Source organism: Gossypium hirsutum, chromosome D05 (assembly GCF_007990345.1).
Source record: "Gossypium hirsutum isolate 1008001.06 chromosome D05, Gossypium_hirsutum_v2.1, whole genome shotgun sequence".
NCBI classification, from domain to species: domain Eukaryota; kingdom Viridiplantae; phylum Streptophyta; class Magnoliopsida; order Malvales; family Malvaceae; genus Gossypium; species Gossypium hirsutum.
Genome location: NC_053441.1, coordinates 30,806,670 through 30,825,805, shown reverse-complemented (window position 1 = coordinate 30,825,805; position 19,136 = coordinate 30,806,670). Strand labels below are relative to the sequence as shown.

Genomic DNA, 19,136 nt, shown 5'->3' with positions numbered 1-19,136 from the left:
AAATAAAGAAAAGGATGAAATTGGAAAGTGAAATAATAAAAGGTGATATATACCAAAAAAATAAAACTATCATCATTTATATCATCTTTCCCAAATTAAAAGCATGGAAACCCTAGCCATGGAAACCTAAGCTCAAGCCAACTTATTTTGCTTGATTAGGTAACTATTCTTGCCCGTTTTTAATGATTTTTATATTTTCGAGATCGTAATAGCTTAATCTAGCTATTTCGGGGATTAATTTGCAAAGTTATCAAGGTAAGTTATCAAGGTACTAAGGTTTTGCCATGGATTAACATAGATGAATTATGAGGTTTTATGGTAGAAAATGAAAGGTTGTTGATAGATAAACAACTTTTGTAAATGGAATTTTGATGAAATTATGATTTAGGGACTATATTGAAAAGATGTAAAATTCATGGAAAATTTATAAATTTTATGAAATACATGGGCTGTAAATTTTATATGTAAAAATCGACTAGGCTTGGAATAAGGATTAAATTGCATGAATTTTATTTTTCGAGCCTAGAGACGAAATCGTCATTAATTAAAAGTTTAGGGGCAAAATGGTAACTTTTCCTAAGATGTGAATTAAATTGAAATGAACATGAATTAATTTTAAATTCATTCATATAGATTCGGATAGACCAAATTTAGAGTTAAAACGAGGAAAAGAGAAAATATCGGATTAGTAGATTTTACGTATACGAATATTTGTCAAGGTAAGTTTGTGTAACTAAATTGTGTATATTTATATGATTGAATTAAATCTTGTGTATGTGAATTGTATAAAAGCCAAATGTATGAAATTGGTTACATATCCGACAAAGCCCGATAAATATTAAATCCCGTTTGAATAATGGAATTTGATGGATACAAGATTTCCTGTTTGGTTGTGGTCTTGCATATGTTGTGGACACACCACAGCTCCTACAAGCATCCCATTATAAGCCTTCTCGAGCTTCCCGTTATATGGTTCCTGTGAGCATCCTAATCGGTAGTGATCTTGTATGTATTGCGGACTACAACAACTCTTTGTGAGCGTTCTGTTATATGATCGGTTGTGATCCTACATATATTGCGGGCACAAATGTAGCTCTTTGTGAGTGTCTTAAAATGGCTCGCTTGAACTTCCCGATATATAGCTATCCGGAGCTCCTGATTAAAGGCTCTTCGTGAGTTTCTTGATTAAAAGTTCTTTGTGAACTTCTTGATTATGGCTCTTATGAGCTTTATGTTATATAGCCCGGATAAGCTTCGTGATAGGCTCTTTGTGAGCTTCCCAATTAATGGCTCTTTGTGAGCTTCCTGTTATATGTCTTGGGAGAGGATTTCCTGATTATGTGCTTTAAAGAGCACTCCTGAATATGAATTTTCGAATTTCTGATTTGTACACTTCGAATGTACTACCTGTGTATTCATCGATTTTTTTCAATCATTTAACGGGCAAAATCTTGACATGAGAAAATATGAACATGAAATGAATTAATACACGTATCTGCCTGAAATACATGAAAATGATGATACATGGTATACAAAAATACAAGATGATAATATATGAACATGGAATTTATTTGATGAATATGTTCATCCATGATTATATATTTGTACACCTTGAGTGTATTACCCGTGTGACACTGACATTTCAAATGATTTAATAGGCAAAGTTCCGACATGAAATAATCTGAACTCGAGACGAATTATTATGCAAATGTACTTGAAATATAAGGATATGATTTGTATATGTTATATGATTACATAATGTAGAAAGTATATGTACATGGAAATCTAATTATTGTTGAGCCCATACATGTTTCTTGATATTTATATGAAATATATGACTAACAAGGGTGATGAGGATATGTGTTAGGGCTCGTGATCAAGTTGATTGAATGTGCCTTATATGTTTATATTGAATTTAAATGAGTGGTAAGTTAATTACCATGTTATACGAATTTACTAAGCATTTCATGCTTACTCTGTTTTATTTTCCCCTGTTCTATAGTAATTCGGAGGCTCGTTGGATTGGAAGCTTGGTAGAGATCACTTACACTATCTATCAACCTATTTCGATATATATATATAGTAAATCAATTATGGTTATAATGGCATGTATAGGTTGATTGACCAATATCGGCATATAAATGCTTTAATTGTAACTAGCCATTGGAATAGCTTGTGATGGATATGTTTGGTATGTGTTTGAAATGGTTGATTGATAGATATTATATTGGCATATTGATGAATGAATTAAGTTAGCATATTTGATAACATATGCATATATGTGAACTTGGTAATTTAAGTAAGTGTGCAGACTTGATTATATGAGGTATTATATCATGTATAGGACTTGATTTTGAGTTGGGTTAAATGACCTATAATAGCTTGTAAATACGTTAGAGTGTTGGTGTAGGAGGATGACAAAATAGGGTGAGAAATATGGCTTGAAAAATAGCCTATTTTTGTCTACACGAGCAGAGACATGGGCGTTTGTCTCAGCTGTGTGTGACACACGGCCTAGCATATGGGCATGTGACCTGACCGGGTGTCCCCTACATCTTTAAAATTTCAAAACAGAATGCTCAGGTATTTACACATAGCCTAGCACACAGGCATGTGGCTTGGCCGTGTGACCCAAGTCAGAGAGTTACACAGTCTGAGACACGGTCGTGTCCCTTGGCCGTGTGAACCACACGGCCTGACCACATAGGCGTGTGACCCCTACACCTAGGAAAAATTTTGAAATTTTGCGAAAAATTATCTGAATACTCGGTTTAGTCCCAACTCATTTCTAATGCATGTTTTGGACCTCGAGGGTTCATATAAGGGACTTTATGTTTGATTTCTAACATGAATATTGTATAAAATGAAATATTTGTTTACTTGATCTGTATATTCCGTAATGCTTCGTAACCCTGTTTCGGTGACGGATACAGGCTAAGGGTGTTACAGTTCGTAAAGAATAATTTGTTAAGTTTGTGATGTTTTTTAGGTACTGGTTATCTCGTGGGAGCGCTCGTATCGAATCTAGACCAGGTGTGTATTAAAAATACAAAAAAAAAAGCAATTAGTGAAAGTCAAAAAATTTCACTGTAGACGCCACACGGCCATGTGCTGGACCGTGTGTAAAACACGGTCTGGGCTAATTGGATCGTATGGACCAGATGGGCGTGTCGGCCCAAAATTCTAAAATTTTCCCTAAGGCCATGCGGAAGGTCTCGATCGACTGTGGGTCTTCCGTAGGGTCAGTATGTGAATAAATGTACTAAAAAACATGAAATATGGACATTTGTTAGTACAGTTTCTGTTATTTGTAAGAGTAATTAAGATGCTGATTGATAGATAAACCCGAAAACTAATGTTAAGTTTATGATTTGTATCAGATATGATGTGCATGTAAAATTATAGCATGTATAATTCCTGCTTTGAATATGCATGACATTTATTATTTTCTATATCTGCATTTGGGTTGGGTTGTAAATAACATGTAGAGGAAGTGATTCTGTGGCAAAGGCGTTAAATCACCTGTTGATCCAGCAACTCAGCTGCAACTATTCTATAAAGTGTCTGATTGACATTAAGTGGTGAGTAGGGATGGATGACTGTTTTATACCCATATGGTGTGTTAGGATGGTCAAAGATGGTGTGTAGCGGTTGGGGTAGGATTATATGTCATGTTTGTTCTATTCAGTTCTAAATCTGTTTCTGATAATCTGTTTAACATGCATCTAACTGCTTTAAGTTATTTGATCTACACTAAGTTTCAAAAACTCACTCTTTGTCTGACTGATATTTTTAGGTAATCCTTAGACTTAGGCGGATCGGTGCAAACGGGAGCTCGGTTAATGTCATAATCTTTTTAAATTGGATTATTTAAGTTTTGGTGTTTTGGTCTTGTAAATTTTTGGACTCCCTAGACTATTTAGATTATTTTTAAAACTTATTCTCGTATTTTGCTTAATATTGCTAAAATGATCTAGTCGACAAAATTTGCATTCCTACCAAAATAAAGGTTTTTCAAACAACGAACTGTATCTTCTCAAATATCCTTTTTTAAGGAGTCTTTCGCTGTGAAATTTATAAATTTTAGAAAATATAAACAAAACAACGTTTTAAGTAAATAGAATGATAAGAAATGATTTTGAATAAAATCGGGATCTTTGAATTTTATAGATATAATTGTCGTAAATCATATTAAGTAGCAACTCCAGATTTGGCCATAACGCCTAAGCCGGGTTTGGGGCGTTACATTAATTGTTGAATTTTATTGATATAATTGTTGTAAATTTTCGAACTAATCCGATATTTTTTATCATATCGATCTAAAATATTGTTTATACTAATATATTGAATGGTTAAAAGATTTTTACATAAATTGAAAGTTTTGTTTCACATAAAGTAAATATTTAAAAAATTTCAAGTAACTCCAAGTTTGATATACATGATTTACATGAATAAAATATGAAATATGACGATCAAAATATTAAAACATTGATTGTAAAAAAAATTATGAAAATATATAAAAATATATTTATATAAATTAAATTTTAATTATACAACATTGGAAGTAAAATTTCACTTTAATTAAAATCTTCATTATTACTATTCAGATAAAAACACGAAATAATTTAAAGATACGAAGAGTTGAAATTTTGGAAATCTACTCAATATTAATTTGGAATTAAATTTGAACATTGATATTCGATCATAAGATAAATAATAAAAAATGGTTATTAGTATACCAAAGCATTTCAAAATATTCCATAAATTAATGATTTTATTTAATGTTGTTAAACAAGTTTTATAAGTCGAACTGAAATTCAATTATTTATTTAAATTTAAGAAAATAAGAAATAATCATAAAAGTAAGTTGCAGCTAGCCATCATAAAGTAATTTGAACTAGCTAACAAAAGAAAATTTGGAGATGGTTATCTCAATCCAAGGTCAAGGCATGCCATTGGCATCATAGAAAGCTGAAAATGATACTTACACAACACTTGCCATATCAGATTACTGATAAGAATCAAACCTCAAAACATTATTTATCGTATTATGATAGCAACTTTTAATCTGCAAAATAAATAAATAAATATAAAGAAAAGCTATCTCAAAAGGAAGTTGATTAAATTCTATGTATTCTACGTAAGCTTACAATATATACAGAAATAATTGCATTCCTTACCGTATTAATCTTCTTCTATGTCATTCATAAATTTTCTTTTGATGTTCTTGAGCATGGAAAGAACATTGTTCATATCAGTCCTATCTTCAGGTAATTCAGCCGAGCAATCTAAAGCCAATTTCATAATTGAGGATATACAATTTGCTTTAACAACAAAGTATTTGTCATCTTCTTCAAGTAAACCAGAATCTCCTACCCCAATTATTCCATTACCTAGTGATGTTTTCACCCAATGCTTCATGCTCATTTCTCCAGCAAAAATTTCATCTGTAGGCTTTTTTCTTGTGAAAGTTTCCATTAATAAAATACCATAACTATAGACATCACTTTTCACGGAAATAATTCCTGCTGATCCATACTCTACATTTTAAACATATAATTAAATCAATAATGATGCTATGATGCAATTAGAGATTACTTTAATATCAATAAAAAATACTAAAATGTCACAACAAAGAAAAACAAATAGAAATCAAAACATCACCTGGTGCCATATAGCCAATGGTGGCAAGCGTCATTGTTTGCTTCATGGAATCTCCTTCTCCTAATAATTTGGCAATCCCAAAATCTCCCACATGAGCAATCATGTCTTTGTCTAGTAAGACGTTACTTGGTTTTAGGTCGCAATGGATTAGAGGAGTCGAATATCCCGAGTGGAGGTATTCTAGTGCCGATGCAACATCTATCATTATGTTGATTCTTTGTAGAATATCCAAGAAATGATTGTTAGAGTATAGCCATTTGTCAAGGCTTCCATTTGGCATGAGTTCAAGCACTAGGGCTTTGAAATCAGTAGTACTAGAACAACAAGTAATGACCTTGACGAGATTACGATGAATGATCTTACTGATCACTTCGCATTCGACGTCGAAACTCCTAAACGCTCCCTCTATTTGCAAATTAAAAACTTTTATTGCAACTTCGGTCTCATCAAAAAGTATTCCTTTATATACAGTGCCGAAACTTCCCGAACCAAGAATGTTTCCTCCGCTAAATCCATCTGTCGCTTTCGATAACTGATCATACGAAATTCTTTTCCATTCCTTCAAAGGAAATGAATCTTCTATCGTAGTGGAGCTTGTACTCTTCCTCTTCTTCTTCAGTGGTGTGCAGACAACTATTAAGGTAACGACTATGATGATTGAAGCAACTATTGGTAAAACATACCTCAAAACATGTAAAAGGGTCTTCTTTGAATTTCGATGGGTGTTACTTTTGCATGGTGAGACTTGTAATCTAGGTGAACCACACAGTGCGTAATTTTTCATGAATGATTGGCTTGTGAAGTTCGCAAAAGGCCCTCCACTTGGTATCTCCCCTTCCAATCTATTCAGAGACACATTAAAATTATTGAGGTGACGAAGCCCTTCTAGAGATCTGGGAATGACTCCGGAGAGGTTGTTGTCTGATAAATCCAAGCTTTCCAAACTCACCAAGTCACCGAATGACGTAGGGATAAGGCCTTGAAACCTATTACTTGAAAGGGCTAGAACTTGCAGATCACGAAGATTTCCAATTGTGGATGGGATGTCATTTGATAACGAATTCATTGACAAGTTCAAGTGTTGCAGTACGCTCAACTTTCCGATTTCAAGTGGAAGGGAACCGTTGAAATAGTTGGACGACAAGTCTACTTCTAAGATATCTTTCAAGCTCCATAAACTGAAAGGTATTGATGAATGCAACTTGTTGAAGGACAAGTGTAGTTTTCTCATAGAAGTCAACTCGCCCAAACATGGAGGTAAAGGTCCATCGAGCTCGTTATCATCTAATGATAATTCAAACAATCCCTTTAAACCGCAAAGATCATGTGGGATGGAGCCTTTCAACTTATTTCCACTAAGACCCAAGTATTGGAGATTCGTTAACCCTCCTATCGTTGTTGGAATGGATCCAATAAGTTCATTGTTGGTAAGTTCCAAAATCATTGCATTGTTCAAGCGACCGATTTCCGTGGGAATGGTGCCTTCAATTCTGCAATCCGCGCAAGAGAAAACTTGAAGCGTTTCGGAGAGATTGGAGATGGAAGTTGGAAGAACTCCCTTCAATGGGTTGACCGATAAATCTAACACCTTCAGATACTTGCAATTCAGCAAGGAAGCGAAGAAGCTCCACTCACCATTTGAATTAGTTTCAATGGTCAAGTTGTTCTTCCAAAGGCGTAACTCCTCGAGAAATTTTAGATTGCCAAGACTATTTGGAATATGACCAGAGAATGAGTTTGCCATCAATGCGATGTTTCTGAGTTTAGAAACATTAGAGATAGATTCAGGAATGTCTCCACTAAGATTGTTTCCCCATAGGTGAAGCTCCTCAAGATTTGAATCCGACCTTATGTCTGGTAATTTACCTTGAGAACGGAAAAAAAAATGTTTGCATCAGTACCTAAAAGACATAAATTAATTTCTTTGTTTTATTATTTTGCAAGATTGTATGTGGTAAGCTAATGTTTAAGTAATGGTTTAAGGAAAAACACGATTGCTAATGAAAATATTTGGAAGTCCTAGCGTTGGTGTTTGTATGCTTTGTGTGAATGTTTAGAGTAGCCTCTTTTTCTATAGAATTTATATGCACTGTTATGTGTATGTGTTGTTTTCCTTAGGTTTTTCATATTGTTGCCTATCGTCTTCTATATTTTAGGTGATATTATCTACTGTCTCTTCTTATTTCAATGAGTGATGACTGACTCAAGTATATTATAGATGAATATTAAAATTTGTCTCTATATATTATTTTAATCGATCTTTGTCATTACACTTTGAATATAAATAAATCTATCATTCAACTATTATATAATTGAATTTTTCTACTAAACTTTAAATTTTACTAAAATTTGTCATTAAATTTAATTCATATAATTAAATTATTTTTCAATTTATAAAATATTAAATTTATAAAATATTAATAAATTAACTTAGAATTCTAATTTAGTGGAAGAAACACTTGCATTTTTTTAAAAGAAAAATAAAACAAAAATAAGTTTTTTTATAAAATAATTGTGATTTTTATATTATATTATTTTAAGCTATTAAAATAAAATACTTGAAATAAATTTTAATTTACAATCAAATTATTTTAAATTGAAATTAAATCGCTAAATTGAAAGAAAAACCAAATATTAGTACCAAAATTCAATCAAGTAAAAATAACAATGCAAAATTCAATATAGAGTCTATGTAGTGGTAAATGTACGACAAATTTTGATTAATGCAAAATAGAGTGAGAAGTTTCAATTTTCACTTAAAAGTATAATGACGAATTTACATATTAACCCGCTTCTTTTTATGTACTCCACAAACTCAAGTAGTTCTTGATCACTTTTAATAAAGGTTAATTTGAATGAGGAAAAAATTTATTAATTTTTTTACATAATGTCTAGGACTATTCATAATAATTGTTGACAATATAGGGCGTAAGTTCAAACACGCTAAGATATATTTATCCTTATATTTAAAAGTTGAAGAGAAATTATGCGTAATTTTAAACTTTGTATGAAATAATTTTTCTTCACTACACCAAAACAGACTTTTAGCGGCGTTTTTAGAGGCGTTTGGATAAAAAAACGCAGCTAAAGATCTTACATTAGCGGCGCTTTACGGAAATCGCCGCTGAAAATAAGCATTAGCGGCGTTTTTGAGAAAGCGCGGCAAAAAACTAAGCCCAACGACGCCGTTTTGTGAGCTTTTGTTGATTTAGCGGCGTTTTTAAGAAAGCGCCGCTAATGCTCAGGGCTTTACCGGCGTTTTGGAGGAAGCGCCGCAAAAAAACCTAAGCCCAACGACGCCGTTTTGTGAGCTTTCGGGGATTTAGCGGCATTTTTAGGAAAGAGATGCTAATGCTCAGGCCTTTAGCAGCGTTTTTGGGGAAGCGCCGCAAAAAAACCTAAGCCCAACAACGCCGTTTCCTGAGCTTTCGAGGATTTAGCGGCGTTTTTAAGAAAGCGCCGCTAATGTTCAGAGCTTTAGCGGCGTTTTTGGGAAAGCGCCGCAAAATCACCTCAGTCCAACGACGCATTTTTCTGAGCTTTCGAGGATTTAGCGGCGTTTTTATGAAAGCGCCGCTAATGCTCAGGGCTTTAGTGGCGTTTTTGGGAAAGCGCTGCAAAATCACCTCAGTCCAACGACGCCGTTTTATGAGCTTTCGGGGATTTAGCGGCGTTTTTATGAAAGCGCCGCTAATGCGCAGGTTTTTAGCGGCGTTTTTCGGAAAGCGCCGCTAAAAATATTTTATCTTAATTGGTTTATTCATATTAAATAAAATTCAATTTATTTCTAATTGAATATTTAAAATCTTCAGAAAAAAGTAATGACACGTAGAAATAATTTGAAATAAAACACACGGAAAAATTAAAATGCTATTATTTAAAATAATTGTAAGAGAGATAATAATAAATTTGTTTAGGGTTTTTGGTTTAGGGTATATGATTTATTTAAGATTTAAGGCCGGTTTAAGAGTTCATATTTTAAGGTTTAGGGAGTTTGGGTTTAGAGATTATGGATTAGGGGTTGGTATTTAAGGTTTAGGGGTTAGAGGGTTAGGGGTTTGGGGGTTAGACGTGCTAGGGGTTAAAAGTTAGAGATCCAGGGGTCGAGTTAGGGTTTTGGGTTTAGATTAATTATTTTTTAATTTATATTTTAAATATGTTCTTTATAATTGTAAAAGGGATAATAATAAATTTGTTTAGGGTTTTTAGTTTAGGGTATATGATTAATTTAAGATTTAAGGGCAGTTTAATAACTAATATTTTAAGATTTAGGGAGTATAGATTTAGGGATTATGGTTTAAGGGTTGGGATTTAATGTTTAGGGGTTAGGGGTTTAGGGGTTAGATGTTAGGGGTTAAGAGTTAGGAATTTAAGGTTTAGGGATTTAGGGGTCGAGTTAAGGTTTTGAGTTTAGATTAATTATTTTTTTTAATTTATATTTTAAATATGTTCTTATATAATTGTAAAATAGATAATAATAAATCAAATATATTGAAATTATGAGTATTGTTTAAATTATTTAAGAGATATATAATAGATAGACTTTATATGTATTGAATGGTTAATTTAGAGGGTTTAAGGTTAAGGTTTACTTGAGATTTGTTAAATGATAAAATTTTATACAATTAATTAATGCTTTTATATTTAAAAAAAATTTAATCTAAATCATTTGATATATTTAAATATTAGTTTAAATAGAATTAATAAATAAGTTAAAAAAGTAATAGATTGATATGGATATTTATGCATAATTATTTATTTTGGAGAGGACCAAATTATAAGAAATAAATACAAAAATAAAAATGATATGAATATATAGGAAATTATTTAATTTAGATAATTCTAACTTAATAATTAATTACAACCATTTTATCATTTGTTTTCTTATTAAAATATTTATTTTGAGAGTACTTGTTTTTTTTATAAAAATTATTTTGTTCAAAATAAATCAATTAATAAAAACCAAAATAGCAAAACGGCGTCATTTTGTTCAAAATGAAATAGCGGCGTTTTTAATAAAAACGCCTCAAAAAATAAATCAATATATATAAAAATAAAATAAAAACTAGCGTCATTTTGTTCAAAATGAAAAAAAATTTGCGGCGTTTTTCTCAAAAACGCCGCTAAAGGTAAGCAATAGCGGTGCTTTTATAAAAGAGCCGCAAAAAATAAATCAATTTATAAAAATTAAAATAAAAAATTTTTAGCATAGCAAAACGGCGTCATTTTGTTCCAAATGAAAAAATTTTTGCGGCGTTTTTTTGGAAAAAATAAATCAATTTATTAAAAAAAATAAAAAATTTTAAGCATAACAAAACGGAATCATTTGTTTAAAGTGAAATAGCGGCGTTTTTAAAAAAAAACGCCGCAATAATAGATCAATTTATAAAAAATAAAATAAAAAAATTTTAGAATAGCAAAACGGCGTCATTTTGTTCAAAATGAAAAAAAATTTGCAAAAACGCCGTTAAAGGTAAGCAATAGCCCGCAAAAAATAAATCAATTTATAAAAAATTAAAATAAAAAAATTTTAGCATAGTAAAACGGCGTCATTTTGTTTTGAAATGAAAATTTTTTGTGGCGTTTTTTTAGAAAACGCCGCTAAATGTGAGTAATAGCGGCGTTTAAAACGCCGCAAAAATAAATAAATTTATTAAAAAATAAAATAAAAATTTTAAGCACAACAAAACAACATCATTTTGTTTAAAGTAAAATAGCGGCTTTTTATAAAAAAACACCACAAAAAACATTTTAATTTAAAAAAATTAGGCCATTCTATAAAAATTCGCCCTCCGAAATCCCCCAACTTTCCCCCCTAAAATTCCTAATCCCAACTTTCCCCCCTCCGAAACGTCTTTTTCTTGTTCCTTACTAATGCAACATATTATGTTTTTTATATGATTAATTTTTTCGAAAACACTGTCATGGCTATGCAAACCGGAGTAGGTTTGTCGAAGATCTTGATCTTAGCCGGAGCCGGTACCGTTCCAACTGAATTTCTTACTTCAATTCTTCTTTTTTATTTTTCTTACTGTTTTAATTTTGACTTCAACTTGTTAATTTCGTTCAGGTTATACGGGTACTGTCCTCCTGAAAAACGGTAAATTATCGGACATATTAGGCGAATTGCAGGTTAGTTTTGATCGTTTTGTTTGTTTTGATTTGCTAGTTTCTCCCTGCCGTATGATTCAAATATTTTTCCTTTGGATTTTGTGTTGATTGACTAGGTTTCTACTTTTCATTCTTTTTCGTCTATTAATTTTAGCTTTTAACTCCTTTTTTCCTGATTTGGCAGTCACTGGTGAAGGGACTCGAAAAATCGGGGGAGCAAGCTGATGATTCAGATGCACTTCTAGCTCAGGTATATGAGGAAATAGAGCTTAAAGTTTAAATCTTTTGGTTGTAATATTGATCTTTTTCTATCAATTTGTAGGTGCGTCGTTTGTCAACGGAGAGCAGGCAACTGGCATCAGCACGGCAGATAACTGTTCTGAATGGGGATTCTGGTGGTATTTTCTTAATTATATTTGCTTAAATAGTAGTTCTTTTAGGCGCATATATGTGAAACCAGTTTATAATTGCATTAACGGGATTAGATGAACCATTTTCTAAGTGGATTTGCTTTGGTTGTATTAGTAATACAGAGACCTCGCAGGTAATTTAACCAAATAATTTAACCAAAAAGCAATTTAAGTATTTGAATTTTGGTTCTCAAAAGAAAAAAAATAGTGATTTTAATGTTAATGGAGTGTTTTACATAGTAAATAGTTAATAAAAAAAAGCATAAATTCTGTGTTTTGTTTTAATGTTAATGGAGTGTTTTTAAGAAAACAATTTCAGTTGGTTCACTTTCATATATAAGTCAGTTTCTAAATTACATTCTTTCTCTTCCAGTTTAATTGCTGCACGGTAAGATCAACTTAGTTCAGTCTGCTATATGTCTTTTATCTTTTTGTTACTAATGATGTTGCTCTTGTGACAGGAAAAGTATGTATTCAAACACACCCGGCCAAAAAGACCAAAATCACTTAGAATTTATGAGTCACATGTTGGAATGAGTAGCCCAGTATGCATCTCCCTTTTCCTTGGCATGTAGCAAATTGTTAGTCAACTCTTCCACAAGTTCAGTTGCATATGGTTTTTCTAATTGTGAAGGAGGATCATAATAAGTTCTATAAAATCTTCATTCAATGCTATAATATGTGGGATCTTATTTTATATTCTATTTCTTTCTAGACTTGTTAGAATAAATCTTCCTCCTAGGCATTAGGACTGAAAGTAAAGCAGTAGTTTTTTAATAAAATACATTTTACAGGAGAAGTTTTCTTTACATGTGCAGTCTTCTATTCGTCAAAGTTGAGCATCCTGTTTCTTTCTCTTCACTATATGAATTGTTCTGTTTACAGGATGAAGATTCATTTATGATATGTATAAGGTGATTGTTGTGCATTTTAATTTCCTAACTATGAGTAGTTGATATTTAAGTTTGTGATAATCACACTAGATCTTTCTTTATACTAGTTTTGGTGGTGATGGCATTTCTTAATAAGCAGAGAATATTTCTAAAGTTTAGGTTTTAGCTTCGGTGACATTTTCAAGAATTAACCTTGAAGCTTTGTTTTAGCTGCTAGTTAGTTCTCCTGCAATTTCTTCGAGTTTTCTTGATGATGGATTGAAAAAGATACGAAACATTGCAAAATTTGTTTGTTCTCAAATGTTCGCCTCTATTCTGTTCTTTGCAAGTGATGACTGCTGCGTTGTGTTTAATGTTTGTATCTTAAGACTGATCATTAGGATAGCATGGCTCTGAATGGAATTGAGGCTGGTTATTTTGAGCTATAGATCTAGTTGCCTTATTTACTCTTCTTTCAACAGTGTGCGGAGAGGTTACCTGCTCGGATGACTAGTTAGATCAGATAGCTTTCTTGATTTTTACTTAAACAACATTGTGAAGTTGATTGTTCTGGCAATTATCATCTTTGAAATCGACGGCAAGGATTTACATTAGTTAAAAAAGCAAACCTATTTGTCATTCACCATTTGAGCCTTGCATCATTTTTGATCTTTCCTTTTTTTTTATTTTTTAGTTTTTATCTATATTGATTTTTGGGCAGCTATAATAGAAACTCCTCTTTTTTTTTTCTTGGCAGGGATTAGGACCTTATTCAACCAGCATAAAAAAAGTTGAAAAGGAGATCAAGGAGATGGCAAAGAAAGTACGATTTATGTGGTATGTGTTTCTACTTTTTCTAGTGCTTATGTTTACGAATCCATTTGCTGGCTTTATTTCTGTTTTCACTTATTATTTGGAGCTAGACATAGGATTGTGTTTAGGCATATATTTTGGCTTGTTTTTTTATGTTTTTCTTTACAGCATCTTGAATGCAATAAGATACATTTCTGTGTACTATATGCATCTTTGCCCGAAAAGAAAAAAAAAAGGGGGGGGTCTATAAATGTTTATATTTCCATGTAATAATCTGCGCAAACGGTTAATGTAGATCAAGCGTAAGCTAGCTGCCTGGGAAATATACAACCTTCTTGTCTCTAAATTCCACAATTTGCAGTATCTAACCAGTTTTGAAATGGAAATGCTTCCCTAATGCCATTGGCACATTTGTACAATCTCTCTACCTTTCGTTCTGCTTTCTCTCTATAGCATTAGGTGTTATTGTCACACTAAGCTATTTCTTAATGAATAGCTTGTTTAAAGATTTTGGCTTCCTCCCTTCCAGTTGTAAATATTATTTCTTAATTGTTGCTTTAGGTACTGAGGTATCTTCTTTCAAATGCAAGATGGTGGCTGGAGGAGTATAAGTTTGATGGGTACAGATTTGATGGTGTGACTTCAATGATGTACAAGATTTTCTTGATTAAGTAAATGTATTATATCTTTTATTACCAAGATTTACTTGATTAATAAAATGCATTGTATGTTTTATTATCTTGCATATGTATTATTTATTTTAGTTTTGATTTTAAATTTTTATTTTTACTTAAGAGTTCTAACTTTTGGATTTTAATTGTGTTATTAATTTATTATTTTAAATTCTAAATTTAAATTCATTAATATTTAGTTTTAAAGTTAAAATTTTCGTATAAAATTTCATTTAAATAATATTTTTTATTTATCCTTAAAATATAATATAATATTTATTATAGAAATAAATATTATTTAAAAAAATATTTTTTAAAGATGTTTTTAGCGGCGTTTGTGTGAAAAGCGCCGCTAAAGGTCTTGATCTATAGCGGCGTTTGTAGAGAAAGCGCCGCTAAAGGTATTGATCTATAGTGGCGTTTGTGTGAAAAGCGCCGCTAAAGATATTGATCTATAGCGGCGTTTGTGGAAAAATCGCCGCTAAAGGTCCTGATCAATAGCGGCGTTTGTGGAAAAAGCGCCGCTAAAGATCATGATCTATAGCGGCGTTTGTGGAATAATCGCCGCTAAAGGTCTTGATCTAAAGCGGTGTTTGTGGAAAAAGCGCCGCTAAAGATCATGATCTATAGCGGCGTTTATAGAATAAACGTCGCAAACATTTGCGGCGATTGCAACAGTGGCGTTTTTTGCGGCGCTTTTAAAAACGCCCTAAGGCATAAAAAACACCGCTAAAAACCTATTTTGGTATAGTGCTTTTAACTAAATATTTATTAAGTGATTGAACTTGAGGCTTAATGTATTTGATTCTTATAGCTATACTTAAAAGATAATATGTAGTAAATTTAGGATTCAAATTCTTAAGTTACAGTGCTCTCTATAACAATATATATTCGTACGAGAATTATGATTAATTATAATTTATTTATTATAAATCATATATTTTTATAATTAAGTAATTTTTACATAATATTATTTTTATATGAAATGATTTGTAAATTTATACATTAATTTTAAAAAAATTATTTTAACATTAATTACATTTTTTAATATTTCTATCGTTATCTTAATTATTTAACACATATATGGTTATCTCTTTAACGTACAACACATGAGAGTTAAAACTAGTGTCTATATATATATATATATATATATCAGGTACAATCTCAGTAAAAGTTTCACACTAGTGTCTATATATATATATATCAGGTACAATCTCAGTAAAAGTTTTACAAGTAGTGTTAAAATGATGACAAGTATTATATTAATTTATTTTTTAAAACTATATCTTAAGAGGTACTTGTCATGATTCTAACATTGATTGTAGAGTTTGGACTTAGCTCTTTGACTGAGCTTAAAGTTTTGCACAAAATTTAGACAAAAAACATTAAACTTAAAAAATAAGATTAGACAAAAAAAAGTCTATTTAAAATTTGAGTCAAGCTTGAGGTCCAATATTTAAAGTTGAAGGTTAACTCGACCCATTTTGAAGTTTATAATATATTATTTTTTATGAATTTTATAATTTTTATCAATGAAAATTAAATATAATTTAATATAATACAAATATTATAAAAATATATTAAATTATTTATATTTAAAAATTTAATAAAATCTATAATAATATTAATGTATAATAACTACTAAATATTAAATAAAAATAATTTTATATATATATTTAAAAAAGTAATATATGCCAACTTAAAGATAGTTAAACAAAATTTGAAATGTATATTCAACACCTTTTCTTTTAATTCCCTAATTTAATTGCAAAGGTAATTTGGTGTTTTGCATTATTTGTTATATAACCACCAACTTCGAACATAAAAAGAAGCTTAAACTTACCAGATAAATGATTGAGCATGAGATAAATGGCTGTCAAAGAAGAACCATTGAGAATAGAACGTGGAATCTCCCCATTTAAGCTCATATTTGGTGCTGAAAATATCTCCAATGAATGAATATTCCCAATCTCCCATGGAATTTCACCTGCATATGTCAGCATCCACTTCTTTTTAGACTTTCAAATTTTAGGCACCATGAAAATTAATTAAAATATTATATTATATTATATATGAACATATCAATATTTATAATATTTTATATTTATAATTATATTTAATTTTCTTTTTTGGCCAGACAAGATTAAGGTAAAAAATTATTTTGTCCAAGTTTGACCCATAGACATCTCTTCTCTTCAAATACTAAAATTCTTTTTTCATGAGAAATAAATACGAAAAGCTTTGAATAAAAAAAAGAAAGGCTATTTTCTTTTAGGCCATTCTATTAATTTTATAAAATACATTTCTCTCTTTTTTATTTATTTTTGTAATATAATAATAAATGTTAGTTAATTAGAAGTACCTTCTAAAAAATTAGGACCTAAATATATCTTCTTGAGGTTGGTTAAATTGCCGATGCTTGTGGGAATGAGTCCAGTAAGCCTCATATCCATAGCGAAAAATATCTCCAAATTCAACAGATTTCCAATTTCCCAAGGGATCTCACCTGTTCAAATAACATAAATCAAGTTGCCACACCCTCTAATCTCACTTTATGGATTATTTCATTTCTTTTTATACTCTAAAATATCATCACTTTTTTTCTTTAAAACTTACCTCCTAAATTATTTCCACCCAAATATAGCTCTGTAAGTGCAGTTAGATTTCCAATACTCCTGGGAATGCTGCCACTCAACTGATTGTAATCTAATGCTAATCCTTGAAGATTCCTGCATTCATGTATAGTTGTTGGAATCTGACCTGACAACTCGTTTGTGCCCAAGTAAAGTGCCTCCAAATTGGAAAGATGGTGGCACATATCATCTGGGATTTTACCAGATAAACTATTCAAGGATAAATAAATCTTTCGCAATGAAGAAATGTTGTAAATGGAAGAAGGTATAGACCCATAAAGCTTGTTCGATTCCAAGTCAAGTGTTCTCATATTCAAAAGATTACTTATCTCGGGAGGGATTGCTCCAGTCAGATTGTTATTGCTGAGAACCAAGTCTGAAACCTGGTTCAATCTTCCAAATGATGATGGGATTTCCCCGGTAAAGAAATTGGAGCTTAAGTCGACGAGTTTCAGACGACTCAGTTGCCCCAACTCTACCGGCAAATCGCCATGGAATCCATTGCCACTCAAATTAAGAGAGGCTAAGAACGAGAGGTTCCCTAATTCCGGAGGGATAGTTCCGGCAAGATTCATGTTGGGAAGATTCAAAGCTACGATTCTGTTATGCTTAGCACCGCAAGTGACACCGATCCAGTTACAGAAAGAGTGGCTGGTGGTCCAGTTGTCGACTAGGATGCCATGAGGATCATTGATTTGGTGTTTAAATTCGAGAAGAACAGATTGATCGGTGGTGAGGTTTCTGGTAGTCACGGCGTAGATAACCATGAAACAGTGGAAGAATATTAATGCCGATGAAAGAAAATGGAAATTGGACATGTTTATGGGTTTGGGAAATGATGAAAGTGGAGGAGGGTCGTTAAGAAAGCATATTTAAAGCATTGGTTAAATAGGAGGATTAAACTCCAAGCGGAAACTCCTTGGTCTTCTTGGTCTTCGCAACAAACAAATTAGCAGCTTTTGAGTTCGGACCACATAATTTGCCCATCACTCCTTTGGCTTTCTCTTTCGCCCCCTTTATTGCGGTACACCGATTCACATCGAAGGTTTATATGAAAAGAACTACTCAAGCTATGGAATTTTTGAAGGGAGTAATGTATTTAGGAATTTATTTAAAAAATAAGTAAATTAGTTTTTATATATTTTGAAACGTGTAAATTAATTTTTTTTTTAGAATTTTATCTGTTAAATTATTTGTTAAATGATGATGTGTAACGTTAAATTTATTTTGAAAATTATTTTTTATGGATAAATTATAAAATTAGTCACTCAACTAGGTCTTTCGTTCTATTTTGATCATTTAACAATTAATTTTTCGATTTAGTAACTAAATTTTTTGAAATTAAATATGTTAGTCACTCTAAACTAATATGAGCTTTTTTATTGGTCTAGTAATAAATTTATCCCTCTAATTTTACAAATCCTATCAATTTCATCCTAAATATAAAAAAATTTTGGACTTCAATATTTACAAAACTGATCATTTTAGTTCTAATTTTAAAAAGTTCAATAAATTTTATCATCAACATTTACAAAATCTATCAAATTGTCATTTTTATTTATTTTTTTTATCTTTTTAGAATTATTTTTAGCTCTTTTTTTTTCTTGTAAAATGGAAAATCGTAACGAATTACTTAAGAAAATTTTTTAATTTTACAGGGAAAAATCATTTAATGTTTTGAATTTCCTTTATTTTTAATGTTTTGAATTTCCTTTATTTTTTTGTCCTTCTTAAAATTAATTTTAGTGTTTCCAACAAAAGCGAAAACATGTGATTTTACACGGAATTTGGGTTTTTATAGAAAAAACTATTTTATCATTTTAAAAAACAGAAAACACGGGATTTTACATAAAATTACTTGAATTTTTATAGGAAAATGTCATTTTATCTTTTTAATTTCCTTTATTTTTTCTTTTATTAGAAGTAATTTTAAATTTTTTTGGTAAAAAAACTTGAAGTTTT

At 31.0% G+C, this 19,136-nt stretch overlaps 2 protein-coding genes across 20 annotated transcripts; one reads left to right on the top strand and one right to left on the bottom strand.

Moving 5' to 3' along the window:
• Positions 1-4,815: 4,815 nt before the first annotated feature.
• LOC107904179 (receptor kinase-like protein Xa21) lies at positions 4,816-18,239 on the bottom strand. Of its 2 annotated transcripts, XM_041094668.1 has the most exons (6): positions 17,158-18,239; positions 16,904-17,047; positions 16,385-16,528; positions 5,665-7,530; positions 5,181-5,540; positions 4,816-5,068 (listed from the first exon to the last, which is right to left on the bottom strand). In XM_041094668.1, exons 1-5 carry the CDS (start codon positions 17,990-17,992, stop codon positions 5,185-5,187), a joined length of 3,345 nt encoding a protein of 1,114 aa, XP_040950602.1. In that variant the 5' UTR covers positions 17,993-18,239; the 3' UTR covers positions 4,816-5,068; positions 5,181-5,184. The 2 variants fall into 2 exon arrangements, with proteins under 2 accessions (XP_040950602.1, XP_040950603.1); XM_041094669.1 differs by lacking the exon at positions 4,816-5,068 and having other exon boundaries at positions 5,177-5,540.
• LOC107904180 (uncharacterized) lies at positions 11,478-14,608 on the top strand. 18 transcript variants are annotated; one of them, XR_005914211.1, is made up of 7 exons: positions 11,478-11,643; positions 11,735-11,796; positions 11,960-12,025; positions 12,647-12,730; positions 13,071-13,099; positions 13,815-13,894; positions 14,432-14,608. XR_005914211.1 is itself a non-coding variant. In XM_016830461.2 (7 exons), the coding sequence occupies exons 1-7, from the start codon at positions 11,562-11,564 to the stop codon at positions 13,819-13,821; spliced, it is 327 nt and encodes a 108-aa protein (XP_016685950.1). In that variant the 5' UTR covers positions 11,485-11,561; the 3' UTR covers positions 13,822-13,894. The 18 variants fall into 18 exon arrangements, 8 of the variants coding, with proteins under 8 accessions (XP_016685943.1, XP_016685950.1, XP_016685952.1 ...); XR_001686153.2 differs by lacking the exon at positions 14,432-14,608 and adding an exon at positions 12,098-12,170 and having other exon boundaries at positions 11,485-11,643; positions 13,815-13,883; XR_005914210.1 differs by lacking the exon at positions 14,432-14,608 and adding an exon at positions 12,098-12,170 and having other exon boundaries at positions 11,485-11,643; positions 12,647-12,766; positions 13,815-13,883.
• Positions 18,240-19,136: the final 897 nt, after the last annotated feature.